The following is a 22,402-nucleotide window of genomic DNA, read 5'->3' on the forward strand; positions in this document are numbered from 1 at the left end:
TCTGATGGTTATACTAATGTTATTATACATAAAAGTAAGTAAGAGTAAAAATTTCAAAGCTGCTTAAATAAGAAAGTTCTAAAATCGATAGAACAATTTGAGGTTATGTAATTCATATAGTATTGATTTTTAAATAGGAGTCTCGTGAAGATAGTCTTGTAAATAATTTGACAAGGCCTTAAGCCACTAACAAAGCTATTTTTGATTTGTTTCACATTTTCATATGGAGGTGAAATATGGGAAAATTGTTAGGAAATGTAGAAGAGCTCATTAATGATGGAGGCTAGAACCAAATTTAGACCTGAATTCTAAATCAGTACTCAACTAAGTCAGTAACTCTTGTGGTGGTTTTAAAAGCAGAAATGTGATAAGCAGTGGGGGGAAAAGAAATGAAATAGAAGGCCTATTCCCTGCCTTCAAAGAGTTTATAATCCAAGGGGGAGGGGAGAGAATGAGAATGAATTATTAGTTTCCATTCAGGTGGTAGGTTCCTGGGAGAAGGAATGACATCTCATTCTTAGGGTGGGCCTAGTGGGGCTGGAAGAAATAAACATTTGATAGTTTCACACTGCTCAGAAGGAAAATATAACTAGCGCAGTGAAGTAAATACTTGGCCAGGCCGATGTAATTTAGAAAGTGATAGAGCCCAGATTTGAAGGCAGGACTATTTGAGTCCAACATTTTTGTTTTATCAGCTAGAACACAGGGAAAGGTGGGAGGGAGGAAGAAGATGCAATTGGCATTCAATGCTTAGGGGTGGAGGACATCAATTATGATTAAGAGGAAAGAAAATAGAATAAGCCTGCTTGCTGTCTGGCAGACACAAGAAATCCAAAGATTCCTGCTGGCAAATCCTAGAAGGTGCTACTTTTTTTTTTTTTTTTTCCCTGAGGAAGATTAGCCCTGAGCTAACATCTGTGCCAGTCTTCCTCCAATTTATACGTAGGTCGCTGCCACAGCATTGCTGAGGAGTGGTGTAGGTTGGTGCCTGGGATCCAAACCCACCAACCTGAGCTGCTGAACTGGAGTTAGCCGAACTTAACCACTAGGCCATGGGGCTAGCCCCTATACTCTTAACTTTATATCTGTGGGTAGGCCTCAGAGGTCTTTCAGTGAACGTCCCTGGAAGAGCATCAAAAAAGGAGTTCAGGGACCAGCCCAATGGTGTAGTGGTTAAGTTCACGTGCTCTGCTTTGTTGGTCCAGGGTTCACAGGTTTGGAACCCCAGGTGTGGACGTACACACAGCTCATCAAACCATTCTGTGGTGGCATTCCACATACAAAATAGAAGAAGATTGGCACAGATGTTAGCTCAGCGACAATCTTCCTCAAGCAAAAAGAGGAAGATTGGCAGCAGATGTTAGCTCAGGGCAAATCTTCTTCACATACACACACACACACACACAAAACAGAACAAAAGAAAAATGAAAATAAAATAAAATAAAAAAGGTTAACACTGGGACTGGAACCCTTTACTTCAGCATATAAGTAATTGAATTTCATTTTTAAGCATTTAAAATTATATTTTCAAATTGTACTTCATGAAAAACAATAATCTCAGGTAATAAGTAACCAGAAAATCCAGTTAAAAATGCATGAAAGTCCAGCATGATGTCATTTCCATTTAAAATTTTTAACTGGTGTTTTTTTCACCTCTCCAAGGTATAATTCATCATGGTTCAGTTATGAAAAGCCTCTTTATCTCATATTGTATATATAGCATAGGTGTTTATATGAAGGGTGTAATGCCCAGATTTTCCAGATAAAAATTGTCTTCAACTTCTCCTGTTCTACTGTTGCTTTCTAACCTGAATTTTAAAATGTTGAATCATCTTATGTCTTAAATCCTTTCTTGATTCCATATGTTCTTCTACCTACCCAATCTTTCCACGCCTGTTTAGGTCCGTTTTTCCTAAAAAGAATGCTTTCTGCTTTCTCACTGATCCTCGCTCCTTAGCCCTTCTGCACCACCCGCCCCACAAACATAGCGTCTGGCTTCAGCTCTGGTTCTCCACTGACACTGGGCCTCTCAAGGCTACCAGCAACCTCCTTGATGCTAACCTAAGGAGTATTTTTCAGTTCTCATTTTACCCAATCTCTCCTAGCCAATGATGTTGCAGATTAGTATGCTTTTTTTGAAAGCCTCCAGTAAGAAATGACCTCTTTAAAACATTACTCTCCAGGCTTTCATCTCATCTCTAGCTCTTTCTCTTCCATTTCTTCTGAAGGCTCATTTTCCTCTGTCCAGTCTTTAAATTTTGGTGTTTCCCAGGGCTCTAGTCTAGGGCCTCCTCTCATGTTACACAGTCTCCCTGGGTGATCTTATCTACCACTGGCTTCAGTTACCATCTCTGTGAAGTTGACCCCAAATCTTTGTCTCTAACTGCCATGGATATTGGTAGTGGACATGTATGGTGACTGTCCCTGCATCTGTCCCCCAAAAGGTTCATTGTTTTTCCTGGTATTCCCACAGCATCCTGTACTTGCCCACATCATCATAGCATTTATCACAATGTACCACAATTGCCTGTCAAATTCTGTTTTTTCTTCCTAGACTATAAACTCCTTGAGTGAAAGAGCTACATGTTCTTCATCGTGGTATTTCTATTCCCTTCTACCTCCATCCTAACTGGATTTTGAATTTCCAAGCCATATGGTTTAGGTGGGATTGATCCCACCCTTTAGTTCCAGGGGTGGCCTTTAATGGCTTAAGTCAATAAACACAGCCCTCTCAACTCTGACACAGTGATTGGCTCAGGAATGGTTTCTAAAAAGGCCCAAAATGATCCTATCCGATTAAAATCTCAGAGCTTTTTCTGGGAATGCTGGGATACAGACTTTTTCCTTTTTCTCTTGGACTTTTACCTGAAGGGATTTTACCTGAAAGGAAAGCTGCTGGTAGCCATCTTATGTCCACAAATGGAGGCCCTCTGGGAATGGAGTTCACACAGAGAAATTAGAGCTGTGATGGAGAAACTGGATTCTTGATATCATTGTTGCAGTCCCTGGATGCAGTTGTGCCTGAACTGTCCATCTTCTTTAGGTCCAATTATGAAAGCTAATCAATTTCTTCTTTTGCTTACCATAGTTTAGTGTGGGTTTTCTATCATGTGCAAAATAGAACATCCTGGACTCACGGACTCAACCAAGACCTCGCTGGAGTTCTAGATCTGTGTAGCCAAATGCTTACTTGTCATCACTACCACTACAGGGGTTCACATGGTATCTCATACTCAGTGTACCCTAAGCTGAATTTATCTTCCCCCTGAAGCAGTTCTTTCTCCTGTTATCTTTTTCTTTTTCTTTTTTTTTTTTGAGGAAGATTAGCCCTGAGCTAACTACTGCCAGTCCTCCTCTTTTTGCTGAGGAAGCCTGGCCCTGAGCTAACATTTGTGCCCAACTTCCTCTACTTTATATGTGAGACGCCTATCACAGCATGGTGTAGCCAAGGGGTGCCATGTCTGCACCCGGGATCCGAACTGGCGAACCCAGGGCCGCCGAGAAGCAGAACGTGCGAACTTAACCACTGCGCCACTGGGCCGGCCCTCTTGTTATCCTTTTCAATGTTAGCTATCTTCATCCATCCAAGTTACCTGAGCCAGAAATTTGGCCATCCTCCATGATTCCTCCCTTTCTCATACTTTCTCACAGGCAGTCAATCATGAAGTCCTGTTGATTTTGAATCCTAAATAGCCCTCAATATTTTCCACTCTGCTCCATCCCTATGGATGTTGTCTGAGTTCATGCTTGTACTTTCTTGCCTGGTTTAGTGTAACAGCCTCCTCACTAGTTTTTCAACCTTTATGCTTGTACCCTATAGTTAATTTTCCACAGTGCATCTAGAAGATTTCTAAAATGCTTATCTGATCATGTTGTATTCTGCTTAAAATCCCTCAATAGTTCTCCAATGCCTCCTAGATAAAGTCTAATCTTTTAAGTATATTTTACATAGTTTCCTTAATCCAGTTCAATTTTACCACTAGATTATATTATAGGTCACTGATTTTTATATTTTCTCTTGCCTCCAAGCCCTGCATGTACTGCTCCATCTGCCACAAACATACTTTTCCTGCCCACATCTTCTTTTCTTTACCTGCTTCTGATTTTATTTTTAATCCTTATTTATTCCTTCCTTCAGAAAACTCTCCTTAATTTCCCCAAAAGGCTAGTTGTCTTTGTTTATATTCGCACAGTTTCCTGTACTTATTCACATCATAGCATTTATCACAGTGTACTATAATTGCCTGTCAAATTCTGTTTTTTTCCTTAGACTGTAAGCTCCTTAAGTGAAGGAACTACATATTATTCATCATTGTATTTCCATGTTCTAGCACAGCTGCCAGACACATATTAAACATATTAAGTGCTTGAAAAATATTTGTTGAAAGACTGTTTGTCATAGAAGTGTGCCATTATTTAAAGACCTGCTTTTTGTCTACTTCTAATAGAATTCAAGGTGATGATTTCAAGCTAGTTTATTTTATTTTGAAGGTAATAGTTTGATTCCTTAAAAGCACTTACCATAACTTGTAATAACTTGTTTGTTTGTTTACTTATTGGTTTTTTAAGGGTGAGGGCTGTACCTGTCTTGTTTGTTATTGTATTCTTAGCACTTGGAATATAGTAGGTGCTTGATTTCACCATCTCTATTAGAGTATTTCCATTAGCACACAAAATTCTCTAATATCTTCCATCTCAAAAGAAGAAAAGAAAACAAAATTCCTCTCAATCCTGATCTCTTTGCTCCCTATCTCAGCAAAACAGAAGAGTTGTCTTATACTTGCTTTTCTACTTCCTCTCTACTCTTTTTTTTTTGAACCCACTTCATTCAGGCTTTTGCTCACATGACTCCATTGAAATTGCTCTTGTCAAGATAGCCATGTTGACAAATCTAATGAACACTTAAATTTTCAACAACATTCAACACAGTTGAACCCTTCCTCCTTTTTGGGGCATTTTCTTATTACTATTCTTTCTCATTCTTCTTTGCTGGATCCTTCTCTTCAACACTTCTAAGTGTTGTCCTCTTTTGAGTCTTAGTCCTGAACGCTCTTCTGTATATATATACATTCTCCCTAGGTAAACTCATACATTCCATCATTTTAAATTCTAAGTATGAGCTGATGCCTCCCAAATTTCTCTCTCCAATCCTGCCTTCTCCCCATATATTCTACTCAGAATCTTCACATGGATGTCTGTTAGGCAATTCAAACTTAACATACCCAAATTTAATATGCTTGATTTTCCTCTTCAGACCTATGCTTTCCCTGGCCTTTCTGTCAGGAAATTACACCCATTTAGGTGCTCAAGGCAAAAACCTAGGAGTCAACCTGTTTTTTTTTGCCTTCACTCCTATTAGAAGTCCTGTTAGCTATATCTCCAAAATAACCCCAGTCAGCCACCATCAGCTCTCGCCTAAAATACATGGTCACCTCCTATATGGTTCTTTGCTTCCATTCTCATTCATTTATAATCCCTTCTCCACAGAGCAGCCAGAGTAATCTGCTAAAGTCATAAATTGGATCATGTCCCTTTCCTGTTTTAAACTCTTGCAATAGCTCCCATCAAATTTAATCTAATCTCCTTCCAATGACTTACAAGGTCCTACATAATCTCACCCCTTATTTCTTTCTACCCACATTGCAAACATCTTCCCCCTCCGAGAGTGTACTCAGCTACTCTGGCCTTCTTTTTCTTCTTCCATTTTTTTTTTTTTAATGTTGCAGCTTTTTTTTTTTTTTTTTTAAAGATTTTTATTTTTCCTTTTTCTCCCCAAAGCTCCCCAGTACATAGTTGTGTATTTTTAGTTGTGGGGCCTTCTAGTTGTGGCATGTGGGATGCCACCTCAGCATGGCCTCATGAGCAGGGCCATGTCCGTGCCCAGGATCTGAACCGGTGAAACCCTGGGCCACCCCAGCAGAGCACGCAAACTTAACCACTCAGCCATGGGGCCGGCCCCTGGCCTTCTTTTTCTTCTTCAAATAGGTCAAACCCATTGCCACCTGGGAGCCTTTGTACTTTTTCTTCTCTCTGCCAGAGTGTTCTTCACTACTTTCTTCCCATGGCTGGTTCCTCTTCATTCTTTAGACCTCAGTTCACATCCCACATTTTTGGAGAGGCCTTACCTCACCACCCTGTCTAAATTTGGCCCCCTCCTGTTGCTTGCTATCAACTCTTTCTTTTGCTATCTGCTAGCACAACTTGCAAACTTGTTTATTTTGCCTCTTCCCACTAACAACTAAGTTCCCAAGAGTAGGGACTCTCTTGTTTAGCACCATATCCTCAGTGCCCTAGAACACAGTCTCAGACTTTGGAGGGACTCAGGAAATATTTGTTGAATAAATGAATGTTGTTTATGTTTTCTGGTGCCTAAAACCACTGACATTCTCTTACTGTATAGCAGTAAATTATTAGTTGCTTTAAGAGTTTTTAAAAACTGAGGTACCCTGAGTCCATCTGTGTTATTCAAACCGTTTTACTTGATCATCTTGATTCTGAATGTCTTGTTCTGAGATGTTATCAATGAGAATTTAATTTGTTTCAGGAGAATTTAGCACAATTGAAGCCATGCTTAGTAGCATCGTGGTTTAAGGAGCAAGATTCCAGTTTTATTGCCACCATTTCCTATATATGGTAACCAGAATGAGTGCCCCTGTGTTCTACATTATTGGAAGCAGGTGGACAGAGACCCATAGGCCGTTGGGGTTTTGGGGACACTGAACCTTCTACTCCTGAGTGAAAGTACAGGCTAAGATGTCTAATCTTTCTAACCCAACAGTTCCACATTCATATAACATTAGTGAATAGCTAACAGTTATTTTCTCTTTCACATTTCCTCTTTGCTGACTCCCTAAACTTAAAGAGGCTACTTTAAGACACCTCAGCCTCTTTATAGGAAGAGGTAGTGTTAAGTAAATGGGAAAAAAAAGATAATATACACCTTTACTGAACTTGGAAATATTTTCAATTTAACTTCCATAATTAAGTATAGTTAAATGTCCTCTTTTATGACAAACTTCTACCATTTCAGTGCTCTCTGATTATGTAATTTATTATGCTGCAACATAAAGGAAATGTGATGAATAATGGAAGTAAATTTACTTTTTTCTGTACCTTTCAAGTATAAGACTAAATGAGACTACAGAAATGAAGTTATTACATGATAAGAGAATACTAAAACAAAGTATCTCTTATGCAAGCAGGACTGTTCTTTCCCTTACTATTAATATCTATAATTATCCATGAAGTAACTTTTTCCCAAGATGAAAGCACACAAGGTTATTGTATTTAGAAACTACCTTCTGGGGGCCCTGAAACTACTCTTCTCTGTGCCAGCCATGGACCAGCCATGAGTCCTCAGTGTCTTTGGTCCTATACAGACAGGGTTGAGCCTGTTTCCACTTGCACTCATTTGGTGTAACTTGCTATTATAAATACAAAACAAAACTTCCCCAAATGATTGATTCATTAATTGACTTATAGGATGCACATTTTCTCATTTTTAAAAAGTTGCATTGATTTCACTTTTTGGTTTACAAAAATTTCATTCCGTGTTCACATTTTGTGTGAGAAAAATATGCATAGCTCATTTTGACTTATTAAAATCTTTCAGTGTTTGGTACCAGAGTCCAGAGGATTATCTTAAGTTTATAGGTGATATAGTCCTGCTATTTTGAGCCTATATTGCCTAGTAACTTCTGGAGCTTGGGCAATATACAGAGGAACTTTGAATGAATCTTAACCTGAGCACCTCAAATGTCACCTCCTCAGAGAGACCTTCCCACTCTATTTCATAGCTTTCATAGTTTCATAGTTCTCATACAGAATACTAGTCTGAAATTACCTTGTTTACTTATTTACTGTCTCCTCATAAAGTTAGCTTTCTTTTTTGTTTACTTTGGATACTCAGTGCCTAGACCAAGGGCACTTAAACATTAGTGAAATGAATAATTTATTGTCTATAAATAGTGCTTTAAAAAATCTTGTAAACATTGAAACTCAACATGACCACTGAAATTCTCAAATATATATTCTGCCTATTACTTTCTTTTCTTTTTTCTATATAAAAATAATTTGAGGGGCTGGCCCCGTGGCCGAGTGGTTAAGTTCGCGCGCTCCGCTGCAGGCAGCCCAGTGTTTCGTTGGTTCGAATCCTGGGCGCGGACGTGGCACTGCTCGTCAGACCACGCTGAGGCAGCGTCCCACATGCCACAACTAGAAGAACCCACAACGAAGAATACACAACTATGTACCGGGGGGCTTTGGGGAGAAAAAGGAAAAAATAAAATCTTTAAAAAAAAAAATTTGATTTGTATGCCTAGTTAAATAAAATTCTCAAAAAAAGTATTTTTATCTAACCTTCCAACCACATACCAGTCATTTCCCGACATCCATATTTGTCAGAGAGTTGCATCCCATGGTACAAAATTTCTCATCCCGTAGGGGGAGTGGGTGAATGAGTAAGGGTGCTGAAAATTTGTAAGACCAATTTGATCTGAACCCTGAAAAATGTTGGCTCCTTGGGTTTAATAAGACTATAAGGTCATTTATGAAGAATGTTTTTCTTCTTTTTTTGGGGGGGGGTGGGGATCAGCCCTGAGCTAACATCTGCCAATCCTCCTTTCTGCTGAGGAAGACTGGCCCGGAGCTAACATCCGTGCCCATCTTCCTCTACTTTCTATGTGGGACACCTGCCATGGCGTGGCTTGATGAGCGGTGCCATGTCCCCACTAGGGATGCCAACCGGGGACCCCAGGCCGTCAAAGCGGAACGTGCGCACTTAATTCGCTGTGCCACCGGGCCAGCACCTATTTTTCTTCTTTGGAAAGCGGTTTTCCTCCTCTGAAGCCCATTTGTTTAGAATTCCACAGTTCCTCTCTCCCTCCATACCTAGACATTAAGACTGAGCCTAAATCCTGAGCATCCATCGCCAGCTCTTCCAAGGAGCTAATTTCTGGTGTCAGGGTTTGAGGAGCTAATCGCAAACTCTGAGGGCAGCTGCTCGCAGTCCCGGCCGAGGCCGTCTCTGCTAGGAGCCATGGTTGTGGCGAGCGTCTCGGCAGGGTCCTCCACCAGACCCCGAGAGCCAGCCCCGCGCTGTCAAGCTCTGAGCCCAGACCTCTCACGGCCCCGCGCGGGCGGGCCTCTGGCCCCGGGCTCGAAGTCCAGCCTGTGCCGCGGCCTCACGGGTACGCTCCAGCGCCTTCTCTGCTCAGGGGGCAGCCAGACTAGCCAAGCGCCGGATAGAGGTGCGAAGCCACAGAGGCTAAGGAAGGGACGGCGGGGGAGGGTCGGCTGCCAGTGGGGCTCTAAACATCGCTCTGTTGTGGGTGCGGGGAGCCGAAGGCTTCTGCACTCTCAAGTCCCTGGCGTCGTGCCCGCGCCACCCCGCCCTAGCCTCAGATAGCAGCTGACAGCGTCGCGGAGAAGGACCGGACCTGGGCGCGTTTCTCCTTCACTTCCCCGGCCCCGCTCTCGCTCCCCGCCCCTCCTTTCCGCGCACGCCCCGCCCCGTGAGCTGCCACGTGAGGGAATCCTCTCGCCAGCCTATGGGCGCCAGCTCCGCCCCACGCCCCCGCCTTGCCCCTGCTCCTCGCACCGCCACGTGATGCGGCTCACCGCCAGCCAATGGACGCCGCCCTTGCCTCGCGCCCCGCCCCGCGCGCCGTGGCCGTTTGAAGTGACTAATTTCTGTCATATGACTGAGGCGCCCATGGGGGTGGCGGGGCGGCTGTAGGAGCGGGGGCCTAGCAAGCGCCCTGAGGAGCGACCCCGGCCTGGCCGTGGCCAGCATGGCCCCTACGCTGTTCCAGAAGCTCTTCAGCAAGAGGAGCGGGCTGGGCACATCCGGTCGGGACGCGCGGGACCCGGATTGCGCGTTCAGGTAGGGCGCTTCGGGGCGGGGGGCGCCAAGTCGGTGGCCTTGTGGGCTCCGAGCTTCGGAAGAGCTGGGGCCTTCGGTGTTCACACCCGTGCGGCGGTGCCGCGCGGGGACCTGGACCCCTGGCCCGCGGGCGGGAGGGGACGGGCAGCTGCGGACCTGCGCTGGAGGGTTGGAGCGAGGTCCTCTCCCCACCCCCTACTCCCGCCGGCGCCCCTTCCCCCTCTTCGGGGTCGGTTTGTTTACGTCCTGCTCGGCAGCCACGCGCAGCTCTGCCCCTCGGGACCGAGCCCCGCGGCCTGAGCGTAGGGTCCACACGCCTTCCTGACGGCGAGTGTAGTTGGGCGCGGGCTGGATTGGATCTCTGCCGCCGTCCTCCGGGTGGAGAAGTTCTCCCCTCCTCCCTGCGACCAGTCGCCCTCTGGGTGCTCCATTCCAGCTTGGCTGGAGGTGAGGAGAGAGCTGCACGTTTTGGCCAACCTTCTGAGTGTAGAGAAGGCTGGAGGAGCGAGTAGGCAAGGTGCCGTTTTAAGGTTTCTTGGAAACTAAAATTGGAGGTGTGCAGTTACCGGACCGAACGGCCTTACTGTTATCGAAGGAGAAATGTGAAACCTAAGAGGTTATGGTTACTACCGACAGTGAAGCAGGACCGAACCAAATGAAGCATGGCCATAGAATTGACAGTAGAATCATCCCCGTATAACCGTTGCTAAAAAGGAATCTTTAAATATTGAAAACGACAGCAAAATATTTTGTAGTATTACAGGCTATTTAATTTTTGGTTGCAGTACCTGTTGCTGGTAGAAAAACTTTAAAATGGTAAGGCAATGTAAATCTGAATTCAAGGTAAAATTTAGTCGCCAAACTGCATTTGAAGAAGAGATTATGTCTTCCAAACAGCCTTAGTACTTGTTACGGTGTGGAAACTTGTAAATATAACTAGGCTAGATGTCAAATATCACTCAAACCTGGTAGGATAGCAAAGAGCCCAGTAGTACATTAGTAGTAGGAAAAAATGAGAATCTCTTAAATTTTGCAACAGAAGTGTGAAATGAGTGTACCACCTTGGTTTAAAAGGTTTTGGTGTTCTTAAAATTATTCACGCTCTCTCACTAATGCAGATCACATTAGTAAACATTCAGTAATACATGTGGAATTGAAGTATTAAATGGAAAGAAATTTAACTGACTTTTAGAGGAAGAAAAATCTCAGTTTTGAACATCTTGGAAAAGTGCTTAATAAAAGACAGTTTTCTAGGTTTTCGTCTTTTCCACTGGAAAATAAATGTCTTGCCATGCTTATCTAATGATTTTCTTTGAACAGTTCCTTAGTGTTTTTCTTTTGAAAAATGAAAGTGCAGTCTAGATAAAACCACATTGAACCATTCAGTTAATTAAGAGTCAGTAGAAAGCAAGTTCAGGAGGGATATTAAAAAGGTGGCTTTCAAGTAGGCTTTCTATTTCTGGGCAAAGATTGACTCTGGGGTACTCCAGTTTCCAAGGGTCTCAAGTCACTCGTGAAAAAAACGTTTTCACGTTTGTTTTTTAAAAATGTAAAGTTTACTATACAGTTGTGTAATACTTCTTTAGAGTTGCCAAAGCACTTTCTCATTAGTTATCTCATGTGGTATTTCACAACAACCTTGTGAGATAGGGCAAGTAGCACTGTAACTAGATGATCTTTTTTCCAGTGGAAGTAAAGATTATGTGTGAGCCCATTAACTGCGGTACACTATAGAAGTGATTGCTTTAAAAATAAAGCGTGTTCAAATGTGCGTATGAGAAAATGAAAGCTGGTTAATGTCACACAGCTAGTAACTTGCAGATCTGATTAACCCGGATCTTTTTTTAAACCACTTCACTGAGCTATAATTTACATACAATAAAATTGAGCCATTTTAAGTGCACAGTTGTCTGAATTTTATGTGTATTCAGTCGTGTACCCACCACCCCAGTGAAGTTTTAGAAACTTTCATCACCCAAAAAGTTCCCTTGTGCCCTTTTGCAGTCAGTCCTTAACCCCTCCTCACCAAGGGCAATCACTGAACTGCTTTTTGTCTAATGATAGCAGTTTTAACTTTTCTAGAATTTCATATAAATGTAATCATACTGTTTATAGTCTCTTGTGTCGGGCTTATTTTAGCTCAGAGTGATGATTTGGAGATTCCATCCATGTGGTTGTATTTATCAGAAGGTCCTTCCATTTTACTGCTAAGTAGTATTCAGTTGTACAGGTATACTGTAATTTGTTTATCCATTCACCAGTTGGCAGACATTGGTTTGTTTCCAGAGTTGGGTTGTAATGAACAATGCTGCTGTAAACATTTGTGTACAAATCTTTGTGTGGACATATGGTTTTGTTTCTTTTCAGTGTATACCTAGAAGTGGGATTGCTGGGGCAAATACTAAGTGTATGCTTAACTTTAAAAAAAATAGCTGAACTTTTCCAAAGTAATTGTACCATTTTGTATTCCTACCAGCAGTGTATGAAGGTTATGGTCGCTCTACATCCTCTCCAATACTTGATATTGTTCGTCTGTTCTTTTTTAGTTAAAAGTTTTTTGTATTGGTGGAATATAAACAAGTACTGGGACAAAGAAAACAGTTCAGGGGTTACCAGGGGAAGGGGGTGGGAGGGACATAGGGGGTGAAGGGGAGCACTTATGTGATGACAGTCAAGAAATAATGGACAACTGAAATCTCACATTGATATAAACTATTACGAACTCAATTAAAAAAAAGTATTGTAATAAACACATAATATAAAACTTACTAGCTTAACCATTGTTGAATCTTTGATAATAGCCGTTCTAGTGGGTACAGTGGTATCTTGTTGTGCTTTTAATTTTCATTTCCCAAATAACAAATGATGTTCAGCATCTTTTTCTGTAACTCAGGTTTTTGAGTGGACTAAAATTTAATGTTCATTCTAGTATACCATGTTTTCCTTTCTAGGTTCCTTTTTTGGTTTTGTTTTGTTTTAGTCAGCTTAAGTTGTTAAATCGGGCTTGGACACAGTTAGCCTTTGGCAACTAAGTGTAGCTCAGCCTCTAAGAGTCAGTTCCTAGAGTAAGCAGTATACAGGACCCAGTGCGAAAAGCCACAGTAGAGCTCTAGGATAGGAGAGGCTTGTGATAAAGAAGCCTTAGGAGCCTTTCAGTATTCGTCTTTTATAGTTAGCTCATTGGAAAAGGTGGTTGTGTCTGATGTGTAATGTATAGCTAGGAACAGGCCTGTTAAGATTTGTAGAATTAAGCAGATTCCTAGGAGGGAGCCAAAGTTTCATTACAGGGAGTATCACAGGGAGGGAGATCATTTCAGTCATTTATAGAATTAAAATAATCACTTGTTTTCATCTTCTGAAGAATTTGAGAGAGAAGGTGCTTTCTAGGAGAAGACACTGCTTTATGTTTTCTCCATCAGGCCACCTTCCAGTGGAATTAAGAATTAAGTGTAAGTCCAGTAACTGCAGTACATATAAAATGATTGCTTTAAAAATAAAATTCTTGAAAAAAATGTCTAATTTAGTGAAGAAGGTTATTTCAGAGTTAAATGTAGGATATAATTCGTGTTTTGTTCAAAAACAATTTCTATATTTTTGTTTTGTTTCCACTGCATGAGCATTTGCTGTCTGTAGCAGGAATTCTTGACTTGTTAAAACAACCTGTTAATTGGTCTTTTCCATCACTCGCCTTTCTCCAAACTACTCTCAACACTTCATCCTTTGAAAAAGTGTAAATTCTCATTATGATCAGCAGGCAAAATGGTATAGAATTTTAGGTCTCCATTACAGAATTATTTTAAGGATTCAAAGAGATAAGTCGTGTAATGTACTTAATGCAGTGCTTAGCACATGGCTTTCAGGAACCAGAAGTCATTGTTGCTATGATGATCTCATGCTTATGTGTTAAACCATTCAGTGTAGGCACGAACTCCTTAAAGTGGCCCTGTGTGGTGTGGTTTTTGTAAGGTCTCTAGCCTTGACCATTTTTTTCCCCATAAGGTAATTTTTTAAACATAGCCATTATTCTACTGTTATATTTAACAGAATTAATAGAAATTCCTTAATATAGTTTATTTTTAGTCTATATTCAGATTTTCTCAGTTGTCTCAAGATGTCTTTTTTCCAGTAGGTTTGTTTGAATCAGAATCTTAAGAGTCTGCATATTCCATTTGCAGTTATGTCACTTAAGTAATTTTTATTCTTTATTCTTAAGTAACAGCCTTCTCCCCTTTTAAAAATATGATTTGTTGTTGAAATTGGGTCATTTTTCCTATAAAATCTCCCCCATTCTCTGTTTTGCTGTTTGCTTCCTTATAGTTTCCTTTAATTCACTGGTTCCCAGCAGTTTGTGTTTACAAGCCCCCTCCAGGTGATTCTGATGCTCAAGTTTGAGAACCATTCATGTAACTTATTCTCTATTTTCTGAAAACTGGTAGTTAGATACTTTATTAGATGGAGGTTCAGTCTTTTTTTTTTTTTTTTAATAAAAATATATCACAGATGTTGCTGTGTACTTCCTGTCCATCAGAGTTGCATAATGTCTGGTTGTCCTACTTTTAGTGATGCTAAGATTGATTAGTGATTTCAGGTGGTATCAGCCTTATTCTTCCATTATAAAATTCCCCTTTCGTTAATGCTCTTAGCATCTTTTGTTGATTATTGCCTGAATCTATTATCTTGTTAGGGGTTGTGAAATGGTGATATCCTGATTCATTCTTTCTCCATTTGTTTCCTGGAAGAACTTTTTCTTACCACCTATTTGGTTACTCTTTGCTACAGGAAAGGCAGCATAAAAGTTTTGGTTGTTTCATTTTATCATTTTTCAGAATAATTTATGAGTTGTTCAGTGAAGTTTTTTTTTTTTTTTTTTTTTGAGGAAGTTTAGCCCTGAGCTAACTGCTGCCAATCCTCCTCTTTTTGCTGAGGAAGACTGCTCCTGAGCTAACATCCATGCCCATCTTCCTCTACTTTGTATGTGGGATGCCTACCACAGCATGGCTTGTCAAACGGTGCCGTGTCCGTACCTAGGATCCAAACCAGCAAACCCCGGGCCGCCGAAGCAGAACGTGCACACTTAACCGCTGTGCCACTGGGCCAGCCCCAGGTTTTTGTTTTAATTATAAATTTTAATATCATCATGAGCTCTTGGATTTTAATGTGTTTTAATCTATATTTGGTCAGTGGAAGACTTTTCAAGTTGACTTCTTTGTCCTTTTGACATGATCTCATTAGTCTTTGATAACTTCTTGCTTTCTTTTGACCTTGTCTTAATCCTCTTTCCCTCTTCTCTGATTTTATCACCTTGGACTTTTTAGGTTTTGGGATGTGCCATGCTGTGCTCTTCCCTGTTCTTGGCATAGTCTTCTATACCTTTCAGTTTAGCTTTTTGTAATGATCATCTGAGCTTATCCTAATTATCTTTCCTCCAGGAAGCCTTTTGTGATTTCTCCTAGACCTAGTTAGGTTTCATTGTAATTATCTTCCATAGCTTACTGCATTTCCTTCTGTGACATCTGTCACAGTTGTCATTATTTGTCCACATCTCTCTTCTTTGCTTGTTTGAGAGCTCTTTTCAACTTCAAGGTGTATTTTGGAGTTAGAACCATATGGAGCCACCTGATGGGTTGTGAGTGGAGAACAGATACCTAGGTTCTTGGCTGGAGCAGCTAGGTAGACACCATTTTTTGAAGGAGACAATGTAATGTTGTGGAGGCCTGTCTTGAACACTCTATCCAAAGTAGCAGACCTCTCCCCTATTCTCTGTTAGAGCACACTGTTGATATCCTTCATACTTCTTTTTTTTTTTTTTAATTAATGTTATGATAGATTACAACCTTGTGAGATTTCAGTTGTACATTTTTGTTAGTCATGTTGTGGGTACACCACTTCCCCCTTTGTGCCTTCCCCCCACCCCCCCTTTTCCCTTCCTTCATACTTCTTTTTACAACTTAGCATCTGTCTCCCTCAAGTTCACGTTGTTGTGCCAGTGTACAGCACAGTGCCTGAGCATATGCTTAGAAAATATTTGTAGAATGAATATATGAAATAATTTTAAGGGCAGAGGGAGAGTCAAAAGTTCTGTTTTGGACGTTTTGTCTAGTTTTAATTGCCAGTGACATACCCACAGAGTTGTCCATTTGACAGTTTAATAAAGTAAATCTGGAGTTCACAGTAGAGGTTGGGACTGGAGATAAGAATTTGGGCTTATGGTCAATTTTAAAACTAAGGGAGTGGATGAAATCGTCTAGGAAAAGCGTGTAGATAGAGAATTGGAAAGAACAGGGCTTTGTGCTGAGGAAATGTAAAATGTACAGATGTGGGAGAGGAAAGTGTACAAACAGAACTGCAAAAGAGAGAAGGGGAAAGCCAAGGGTGTGTGGTGGTAGAAAAGCCCAGAAAAGAAAGTGTTTCAGAAATGTTGGAGTGATAAACTGTTTTATATGCTGGTTACTGATAGCTCTTCTGAGATGAGAACCAGAAAAGTATCTACTGGATTTGTCAAGTTTGAGATAATTGGTGACCTTAATTTTTTTTTTTTTTTTTTGAGCGGGGTATCTTTGTGGGAGAAAGTAGGATAGATGTGGAGTAAATATGAGAGGCAAGGAAATGGTTTTATTGCTAAAGCTTTCTGTTTTTGTAGAAGAAACAATGTGTAGTGCTGAGTTATTTTTTTCACTTTTAGTATTCTGATTTTATGTCACATTTTGGGCTTCTGCATTCTTAAAAGCTAGCTTCTTAATATTGTCAATATTTGTAAGAACCACATTTCAGAAGTTTTGTTTTCTCAGTGTGACTTTTAAAGATTTGCTGCCTTCACAAAGGTTTTTATTATTTTTAAAATACTCCTCCATAAATTTACCTTTTAATCTTACATTAGAAATAGTAGTGGGGGGGCTGGCCCCATGGCCGAGTGGTTAAGTTCGTGCGCTCCGCTGCAGGCGGCCCAGTGTTTCGTTGGTTCGAATCCTGGGTGCGGACATGGCACTCCGCATCAAACCACGCTGAGGCAGCGTCCCACATGCCACAACTAGAAGGACACACAATGAAGAATATATAACTATGTACTGTGGGGCTTTGGGGAGAAAAAGGAAAAAAATAAAATCTTTAAAAAAAAAAGAAATAGTAGGGACCAGCCCCATGGCTGAGTGGTTAAGTTTGCCCACTCCGCTGTGGTTAAGTTTCACCAATTCGAACCCTGGGCATGAACATGGCACTGCTCATCAAGCCAACGCTGAGGCAGCATCCCACATGCTACAACTAGAAGGACCTACAACTAAAAAAATATACAAAACTATATACCGGAAGGCTTGGGGAAGAAAAAGGGAAAAAATAAAATCCTTAAAAAAAAAAAAGAAATAGTAGAAAGTTATAATATTCTTTACAGATAATTCTTTACAGAGCATCATGTCTTTCTTATTAAAGTGGGAAGCTGAGAATTTTAAGTAATCACATGTTAATGTTCTGTGGTATCAATATTTGGTCAGTAAGAGTCTAATTTTGCAGTAATAAATGCAAGTATTATATTGTATTGTTAATTTGATTTTCTTTTCTATCTTTGAGTAGTAGTATTAGATTTATTTTTTTAGACCCATGTTTATTAAAAGAAAATAAGTTAGTGAAAAATATAACTTCAATATTCAGTTTATAAAACTTGGACTTCATTTCTTACTAATATAATAATTATTGTCTTAAATCCTACTGAGTTTAAATTATCTTTTAGGAAAGACTTGTTTAAAACACTCCCTACATAAAACATAACATAATCTCCTTTTCTTAAAGGAGTCCTAAACCATCCTCACACAATCTTCTGTTCCTGTTCCTGGCACCACCATTCTCTTAGTTACCAAGTTGAAAATCAGAAAATCATCTTTTACTCCTTCCGTCTCTGGTTGCCACATTCAGTCATTTGTTAAGTCCTGTTGATTCAGATTCTGCAGTGTCTTAGTTCTTTTCCATTTATCTCATTTAGACCTTTAACACTTTTCGTAAAAGTTTGCTATAACTTTCCCACTTCATGTGTGCTCCCCTCTACACCATTCTTCTAAATTGATTTTCTTAGACATAATTCTGAGCAAATCACTCAGAAATCTCCATTGACTCCCTACTCCTTAATAGGGGATTGTTCTGTGCCGCACACTGTTTTAAGTGCTTTACACATATTCATTTAATTCTCATGATAGCTTTATAAAGTGGATCTGATTATCCCTGTTTTATAGACGAGGGAATGGAGACACAGAGAAGTTAAGAACCTTGCCCCAGGTCACACAGTTAGTGAGTGATGAAATTAAGATATAAACTCAGACATTCGAGTTCCAGAGCCTTTGTGTTTAACAAAGTCCAAACTCTTCAACTTGGCATATCAGCCTCTAGAATTGTATCTTGCTGTGATGGACTTGAGTTCAGATCCACTTCAAGAGTTTCTGTATATATATAACCTTGCGAAGCAGTAGCATGTTGTTATTAAAGGCGGGGTGTGTGTGTGTGCATGTCTGAGTTGGGGAGTGGATGCTGCAGAGATAGTCCTAGTGTCCATTGCACCTACCATCTTAGAATTGTTTTGAAGATTAAATGGCATGGCAATCTCTCAAATGTTAGAATTACTTCCCACATCTCCTCACCCCTCAGTTTACCCTTTCCAGTCTTCTTTCTCATTTTTCCTCTAGCTTTGGGTTCTGAATCAGACTACTTAATATTTCCTGAGAATAATCTGGTTTGCACACTATTTGGAATAACACAGCTACAACACATCTTTCTTTCAAGCTCCAATAGAACCCATGTTTTTCCTGTATTCCTGCATCATGGCAATTTATTTTCTTGTGTTGTTGTTGCTTATTTGTGTATCTATATCCTTTACTGGATGGCAAGTTCCATGAAGGTACAACCTTTGTCTGACTTGTGTAGTGCTATATTCCTGCTGCTTGGCTCACAGAACACATTAAATAAATATTTGGTGAATGAACAAGTGAATAAAAATAGTCACTGAGTTGAGGAAATTTTGATTTGTTTAACAAAGATGCTTCTGTTTTGGGTTATTTGCCCAAAGTTGTTATTCACTCTGAGTAATTTAAGCAGGTTTTTCTTTGACATCAGTGTTTACTAATTTAAAGGAAAATTTCATTGCTATTTTGATTTTTTTAAGATGGCAAGGATGGTCTGATTTTCTAGAAATAGGATAGATCTTGCATTTATATCCCTTGTAACACCTCTTACTTTCCCTTCTTACCGCTTATCACATTCAGAATTTGTGTGTGTGTGTGTACACACAGATGCCTTCCCTGACACAGTCAGTATTTGCTGAATGGGTAAAAGAATGAATAAATGAACTAATATACTCCTTTCGGTAGTAGGAGTTTATTTCAAGAACACAAGAGGTTTTGAGGTACCATGAGATTCCTTTTCCTTCCGTTTGAGCATACTGAGTCCTTGGACCCTCTAAGATTGTCAAGCAGACCTTATCGGGAACTGGAGCAACAATTTAACCTAGTTCTTTGGGGACACATTCAGAGCTCTAGAGGTCTGCATCCTTGTACTCACACTGCCTAATATAGAGTATCTCTTGACATAACAGCATTTTATCCCAAGTCACCCCAGAGGTGGTTCGGCATTGTCATATACTTTTCAGTTCTCCCTAGCTAATCCTAATGGTTAGAGCGGCAGAATTGGTTTCAAGAATGTGTGGGATAATGAGCCATTCCTGTTTATACAGTTATGATCCCATTTGTAGGACGAAGCTGGCAGGCTCTTTACAACTTTTTGGCCTGCTTTCCCACTCTGTTGTGGTCTGTTACATAATTTAAAGATTTCCACTTATGTCAAGAAACTACAGATCGTGAAGTTAGTGAGAAGGTGAATAAAGTGGAGTCGTGATATGACTTCCACAAACAGGGATTTTGTGTTAATTTTGGTTAATTCCTAGTTACTTTAGAATATAAAACATACATTGTACATTTCTAGAATGCATAAATATAGCAGAAATTATTTGTGAATAACTTAAATGTCTTAAATTTGTACCAAAGAAATGCCTGGACGCATTTTAAACATTAGATCGTAAAACCCCATGTTAATGCACCAGCTATGACATGACTGGCTCCTAGACCCTTGGAACCCCTGACTGGCTACCTAGGCAAGCTCATTACTTGTGATAATCTGACTCTAAATTTTACATATTGAATTTTTTGCCCATAGCCCAACAGCATTATGGCTGGAATTTATCATAGTAAATTCCTCAAACCCAATCCTGATCCTTGAGGCAACTACTTTTTCAATTATTTTGCTGTTTGAGTATTTGCTTTTGTATTTCTACATAATACAAATGTACTGTTTTTAAAAAAAATTTATTCATCTTGGACATTCTCTGTTTCCTGTGTTGGTAAAGATTTAGTTCTCAAACATGCACATATATACACATACTTATATCCTTCCCTTTCCCCTTCATTCTTCCAATATTATAGTTTTTGGTTAATTTAAATGACCAAGGTTAACTGTATTATTATAATATTAATATTCACTACTGAGCTAAGTATATTTTATGTTTTCTTGTACTTTTTACTTTTTTTGGAGTTAATTGCCCTTTTTTTTGCTTCTGTTCGTTTTCTTTGAAATTTTTGGTATTTCTGCATCCTTCAACAGCTCCATAAAATACCCCTCAAACAACTTATCTCTTAATTAAACCTATCAGATACTTGATTAGTTCATATTTTTTCCTCCTGGATATGTCCTTCTTGGAGCCCTCTGCCCTTCTCCTGCTCTAGTTTGGACTGCTTGCCCCTAGGTCTGCTCCACAGCATCATCATGAGGCTTCTTTTGCCTTCCTCCTGGAAATTCCTTTAACATTTTTTTTTGTTAGGATCTCCTGTCAACTGGCTTCGTCGACTTCTTCCTCTTTGGATTATTCCCTTATTTTGGTGGTGCATAACGCTCCAGGAGCGTCCTGAGAATGAGTGCATGGAGATAAATTTTTCGAGATTTTGCAAATCCGAAAATGTCTTTATTCTATTTTTATGTTTGATTTGAAGTCTGGTAGGTAAAGAATTCTATGTTGAGAATCATTTTAACTCAGAAATTTGAAGGCATTGCTCCATTGTCTTCTGACTTTCAGTATTGCTTACTGTGAAGGCCAAAGCCATAACTTTCAGCTGTCAAGGAGCTTTTGGAGTTTTCTCTATTTTTTTTCTGAAATTTCATGGTAATATACCTTTGTTTTTTAAAAATTCATTTCCTGTTGGTGCGCCTTTCATTCTGGAGACATTTTAGTTCCGGGGAATTTTCTTACATGGTTTCCTCACTTCTGTTTGAAACTTTTACTAGTAAAGTCCTCTGGGGGAGATTTCTGTACTGATCCGTCAAATTTCTTGTTTTTCTCTCCCAATTTCTGTCTTCATATCTTTCCACCCTACTTCTGGGAGATTTCTTCAACATTATTTTTGGATGAATTTTTATCTCTGTTTTTATTTCAGCTATCATATTTTTAATTTCCAGGAGTTTATTATTCTTTTTCATAATCTCCTGTTTTCAGCCCTCTGTCTCAACCGTTTTCACTGAAGTTCGTAAAGACCTTGAGGCTGGTGCTTCTTTGACAGTTTCCCAAGAGAATGAACATCTGTTCTGTACAAGGGGTAGGACTAGGAGGATGGAGAAGGCCAGCTTCACGTCCTGTGAAGGATATGCTTTTTGTTCCTGTGTATACTTTTTAATACCTCATAGAATTATACTTGGTTCTCTGTTCTGCATTTACTTTATAAAACTTAAGCTAACATCATGTAATCTGTGCAACAGCATATAAAGTGAATATTGTAGAGGTGATTGCTTTGACATGCGGCTACAAGATCTTTTAGGCACAGAAAGAATTCAGAGGGGATGTGATTAGCAAATTCAACTGACAGTTGTCAGAGAAACAGCAGGAGGCTCCAAACATTTTATAACAGTTGAATTTTTCTTTAATTTATCCCACTGCTCTGTCATCTTATTCCTCCGCTTTTTGAAGTACAATTTATTGAAGTATAACACATATACAGAAAAGTGTGCAGGTCATAAAATGTACAACTCAGTAAACTTCCTCAAAGTGAATACGCTTATGTGACTAGCACGCAGATGCAGAAACAGAATGTTAGCAGTTTCCTAGAAGCCTGCCTGCTTCCCCCTTCTAGTCATCCTCTGTCACCTCTGTGCAGGTTAACCACTATCCTGACTTAATAACACTGTAGTTTTGTCTCTTTATATAAATAGAATCATATTGTATTCACATACTCTTGTGTCTGGCTTGTTTTGTTCAATGTATTTCAGATTTATCCATTTTGTTGCATGTAGCATTAGTAGTTGCTGTGTAGTATTTCATTGTGTGAATATGCAATAATTTATTCATTCTTTTATTGATACAGAATTATTTCCAACCAAAGAGTTGATTCTAATTCTTGACTATTAAGAATAATGCTACTATGAATATTCTTACATATGTCTTTTAGTGAACAGATGCTGAATACTTTAAACTGATAATTTCTCTTTAGCATTCGCATGTTTGGA

At 39.8% G+C, this 22,402-nt stretch overlaps 1 protein-coding gene across 4 annotated transcripts in view; it reads left to right on the forward strand.

Moving 5' to 3' along the window:
- Window positions 1–9,400: 9,400 nt before the first annotated feature.
- FNIP1 (folliculin interacting protein 1) overlaps window positions 9,401–22,402 on the forward strand; it is a 129,808-nt gene continuing 116,806 nt past the window's right edge. The window contains exon 1 of one of the 4 annotated variants that reach the window (XM_023617744.2): window positions 9,401–9,883. In XM_023617744.2, coding sequence (XP_023473512.2) covers window positions 9,792–9,883 — 92 coding nt within the window. In that variant the 5' untranslated portion in view covers window positions 9,401–9,791. The remainder of the gene's footprint in view (window positions 9,884–22,402) is intronic. The other 3 variants (XM_023617745.2, XM_070234429.1, XM_070234431.1) reach the window with 3 other exon arrangements.

The sequence above is a fragment of the Equus caballus genome, chromosome 14 (assembly GCF_041296265.1).
Source record: "Equus caballus isolate H_3958 breed thoroughbred chromosome 14, TB-T2T, whole genome shotgun sequence".
Classification (NCBI taxonomy): Eukaryota; Metazoa; Chordata; class Mammalia; order Perissodactyla; family Equidae; genus Equus; species Equus caballus.